This window comes from Hordeum vulgare, chromosome 1H, assembly GCF_904849725.1.
Source record: "Hordeum vulgare subsp. vulgare chromosome 1H, MorexV3_pseudomolecules_assembly, whole genome shotgun sequence".
Lineage (NCBI taxonomy): Eukaryota > Viridiplantae > Streptophyta > Magnoliopsida > Poales > Poaceae > Hordeum > Hordeum vulgare.
Genome location: NC_058518.1, coordinates 510,321,455 through 510,326,354, shown reverse-complemented (window position 1 = coordinate 510,326,354; position 4,900 = coordinate 510,321,455). Strand labels below are relative to the sequence as shown.

The window sequence follows — 4,900 nt, the reverse complement described above, 5'->3', positions numbered from 1 at the left end:
GATCAGTGCTTGCTTGTTTGAGTTGCATTTTTTCTTCTTATCTTACTATTACCTCGCTAACCAAATTCATTTGTTAGTATGTCTACTTTTATTGAGGGCAGTAGGGTAACATTTGATGAAATAAATCATAAAATGGAGTTACCACACAGTGATTTTAGCTTGTCTTATTATATCAGTTGGCTAACAAAGATTTGCTATTCGTGAAACTATGTTTTTTTTCTCCACACTGAAATGTGAAAACGATCATAATCCAATCACATGCTCTTTTTATTTCGCCGAGCTACAGTAAAAAACATCGGCAGCAGTGAGCCGTACGAAAGAGAAAAAGCGTGAAGAGCCAAGGAATTGACAAACAAGTGCAGAGAAATTAAGCCCGGCATAGAGGCGATTCTTGCAGGTAGACCCGATAATTTACCATAAATTCAGACAGCTGATGGAGTGCTCGGACCTGAAGCGCTGGCTCGCATGCAAATCAAATCGAATCAAATCCTCAACTAGCTCCTCGAACAAAATTACTTGTCTACACTTGCTATCATCACAAGATGTCGTAGCTAACGACAAGAAGACGTCGTGGTAGCTGGTTAATTGCTAATTATGGCAGCAGCTAAGCTAAGCTAGGCATGGAGAGCTAGCGTTGGGCCTGGGCTTGACCGATATTACGTGTAGACAGCCGACCAGCAACCTCTCCGGCGTTTTATGGATGAGGCATGTGGGAGCTGGCGGTGCATGTTATGTTGGGTTTGTCGTTGGCCGTCGATGTTATGAATGAAGGATTTAAGCTGTGGCATATGCCGGCCAGAGACTTGAATGGGGGATGATAGCTGGTGGCTGCTGCATGTCTCTCTGACCGACCTGACCTGTGTGCGTTCGTTTTAGATCATGTTCATCTCATGGGTGTATATATTGTGGAGGTAATAGCACCCCAAGTCCTAGAACTTGCAACACATGTGATGGTTTGGTCCTATAACTTGTAAAGTGCACCTATTTAGTCCTACAACTTGTAAGTCTTGTGCATTTTTAGTCCACAACCATTCACAACGCGTCAGGTGGACAAGGTGGGTCAGGGTTGGTCGTTTTGCACCCAGGCCCTTGCATTTGTCACTTATTAATATAGTTGCAGACTGTTTTAAAAAGCATCTGAATTAATTAAGGCCCCTCCTCATGGCATTCTTCTGGCGCATGCATGCATGCATGCACGCACGTACAGCCCGTCAAATACACGTGTAGGATGATCGATGCCATGAGATGAACGCGCCAGATCCCAGGACGATCCCGCTACAGCTCCACGTCGTATCCGGGGGAGCAAGACGCCCGGGCAGAGGCCAGGAGGCTTGCCGTTTCCTTTGGAGAGAAAAAACACTATATTCGTCCCAATTTACAAACATAGCAACGCGTCCTGCTACGCTTTGAGCCCAGTTTCGCAATGCTGCTCCTACACTCCACGGGTGCCTGAGCAGCGGACAGTGGGCAACAATGCTCTGCCAGCCACACGGGCACCTGAAGATGAACAACATACTGTATGTGGTGCCGCCGAAACTAACCTGGGTGACGCGGTAGTTGAAGTAGGGATCGAACTCGTGGATCACGCTCTCGTACTTGGTCACCTGCGTCACACCACCTGGGGACATCTGAGGCGGCCATAGGATCTAGACAAGGTTGGCGTGGATCTCATCTTACGGAGAAGAGGCGGATGGAGAAGGCGAGGACGCCGATAAGGAGGAGGGCGGAAGCGCACAGCACGCCGCCCAGCGCGCTCCGGAGCCGGCCGCCATGGAGCCGGCCTCGGGCTCCGCCATCGCCATGGTGCTGCCGTCGAGCCGTTGCGTAGCTAGCAGTGGAGTGTGCTGAACTTGTTGGGCGATTTGGCGCACCCAAGCCTCCAGACCGAATACACCTTTTCTTTTTAAATGAGATGGTTGTAAGCACCAGTATAACATGTCTTGGTTGTAAGCACGAGTATGCCTCCAGACCACCCCACGCAAATATTAGCAGCCATGCATGTCCATGCATCCATCCATGCAGCGATGCACAGATCCATACATGGCTTTAGTTAATGAACTCGAGGCGCATGAGTGAATGGTGTAGTAGTACGTACTCCACCACTATAGATGGGCACGTACTCTAGCTACGTAGGCTTGTCGTGTATTAAGTCCCTCGTGTACGTACGTGCGTGCCCCAGACAGGATCTCTGTCGTGGAGGGCTCCATTTTGACATGCAGTTAGTACCCCTATATATGAGTGATTACTTGCAATCTTGCATGGGCCAAGGCTTCGAATTACTGATCCGGCTACTCCGCATGCATTGCGTTGCATTGCCGGTAAAAACGGCCGACCGAGGATAATGGCAGATTCGAAAAGATTCCGGAGTACTGCGAGCTGGGACCTCTTGGATTGGGCACGCAGTGAATCCTAACCCATTGTGATTTTGAACTATCCTCTTGGAGCTAGCTACACACCCCCTTCAATGTGATTAGCGAAGCAAGCAAGCATGCTAGCTAGCACAGCCTTTGCTAGCTGATCTCAGCATTTTGACACTTTGGACTGTACCCTGAAGTTTTTTGCTCTCTTTTTTTTTACCTACACACAAATTAATTAAAGGACACTGTTGAGACAGTGCTAGGCTTAGGCTGGACACCACTCCATGGCTCCATATGCACGGACCTCCAACTCCAAGCTCACCTGGATCGTTCGGTCTACATGAAGTCCACCTCAAAACCTCAAACAGATGCATGTTATTGTTATTGTTGCCGCCGCCGTGGTTGCTGTTGTTGTTCTGGTCAGAGACCTCGCCATTGGCCGCCCCGGCGGACGGCAACCCGCTGGAGCACGACCGGATGTTGGTGTTGCTGTTGCCGTTGTTGTTCTGCGCAGCAGGGAGGTGATGAAGTGCTGCTGCTCCTAGTGGTGGTGGTGGAGCTGCATGGCGCTGTTGAGCTGCTGCTGGTCGTCCTTCTCCCGTGGCTCTCCGAGTGTGAGTGTCATCGGCCTCGCCGCCGCTTCCGCCGCCTTGCTCTGGTCGTGCTGCTGCAGGCAGCTGATGGCGCTCGTGTTCGACTTGGTGGCGCTCAAAGCTGCTCGATTCGTACGTAAAAAAGGGAACCAATTAGAGGCGGTTAATGGTGATCAATTGCACTAGGTAGGATGCGACTGAAGCAAAGGTAAATGCAGGTTAGCTAGCTGCCTTATTGTTGTTGTCGGCGGCGTAGGAGCTGGAGATGGCACCGGGGTTGGGTTTCTTGGAAGGCGGCGCCGAGTCCTGGGACGTCGCCGTCGTGCTGCTGCTCACCGGCTTCCTCCGGCGGCGGTTGTGCTCGGCCAGCCTCTTCCTACAGCTCCTCTTGGCCTCGTCGAACTCGGTGAGCACAGAGCACGTAGGAGCTGGAGGCGGCTTAATTAATTCACGTGCTTATTGAAACAGTCTGCAGCTATATTAATAAGTGACAAATGCAAGGGCTTGGGTGCAAAACGACCAACCTGACCCATCATGTCCATTTGGCGCGCTGTGAATGGCTATGGACTAAAAATGCACAAGACTTGCAAGTTGTAGGACTAAATAGATGCACTTTGCAAGTTATAGGACCAAACCATCACATGTGTTGCAAGTTCTAGGACTTTGGATCCTATTACCTTTATATTGTGGATGGGTGGTACCACCGTAGCAGTGGGGTACTCGAGCTAGCAAGAAAACGTCTCGAATCCATTCGTAGGTCGTAGGAGTAGTATATATTCATGCATGTGCAGTACAGCACATGCATGCATCTACAGTACAGTGTCGTCTTGATTAATCAAAGGGTGGAAGTTCTTTGCATGTACTCCATCCATTCTTAAATATAAATCTTGTTAGAGATTTTAAATATAAACTCTAAAATACGGTTTATATGCATTCATACGTAGTTTTTATTAAAATATTTAAAAATATATATTTAAAAACGGGGGAAGTAGGATGGATCATATGTTTAAATTAACAGCGTCGTAGGCCTGCGATTGGGATCAAGCTCTACGTATGGGACCTGCTCGCAGTCGTCGATCACGTACGGTACGGTACGACTGACCGGCGTGAAAGCGAGACAGAACGACGGGCGGCAGACGCGTGCAGGCAAACACTAGCTTCATCCTCCATATTATTATTATTTTTGAAAAGGAGGAATTTAGCCCCCGGCTTCTGCATAGCTTCATGGATGGATGGACGGAGCTTTCGTCGACCGGGTTCCTCTCCGGTGGGTGGTCTGGTTCCCGGCCGACGACTTCTCATTTGTCAATGCCGCGCCCACAAGCCTTATCTACATCCGTTCGTTTTTTCTTTTCTTTTTTTGAGAGAAACATCAGCCGTTCGTTGCAATTTAGGATGGTTGCGAGGTTGGCGTTGCGTCGACCTAGGCGTAGACGTCCGTCCGTACGGTGCCGTGCGTGCATCGGTCCCATGCATGCCTCTGACTTGTCATGGAGGCGCAAATTGACTGACCTGCTGTCGCCGGCCGTCGGTTTCGTCGCCGGTGGATGGTGGTACGGTTCCCTGTCGGCGACTTGTCAAACCGCGTCAGTCAATCGGTTTTCAAGGTCCACGGACCACACGGGCCAGCTTGGTGATCTTTTAAAAGAAAAAATCTTAGACGGTCCTCTGTTGGGCCAAAACCTGTAAATGATTATTAAAAAATCGGATGTAACGATTCGATTCTTATTTTTGGTTTGATTGGTTCAGATTTTTATTGGGTCGAGTTTTTTAGTTTGGTTTTGGTTTGGATATGTGAAGAAACCAGTTTGGATATAGTTGATTAGAGCAGGTACAACAATGCCTAGTCAGCTGGCTATAGCAGTTGCCACGTAACGAGAATCCTACGTGGAAGAGAGAGTAAAGAAGAGAGAGAATGAAGCCGGCGCTTAGGCTATCGCCCAGCTGTAA

The 4,900-nt window shown here is 49.2% G+C and overlaps 1 protein-coding gene across 1 annotated transcript; it reads right to left on the bottom strand.

Annotated features, from left to right (window-relative positions):
* Positions 1-2,463: 2,463 nt before the first annotated feature.
* On the bottom strand, positions 2,464-3,492 carry LOC123402869 (G-box-binding factor-like). The gene is made up of 3 exons (XM_045096833.1): positions 3,475-3,492; positions 3,187-3,326; positions 2,464-3,071 (listed from the first exon to the last, which is right to left on the bottom strand). The coding sequence occupies exons 1-3, from the start codon at positions 3,490-3,492 to the stop codon at positions 2,492-2,494; spliced, it is 738 nt and encodes a 245-aa protein (XP_044952768.1). The 3' UTR covers positions 2,464-2,491.
* Between the last annotated feature and the right edge of the window lie 1,408 nt (positions 3,493-4,900).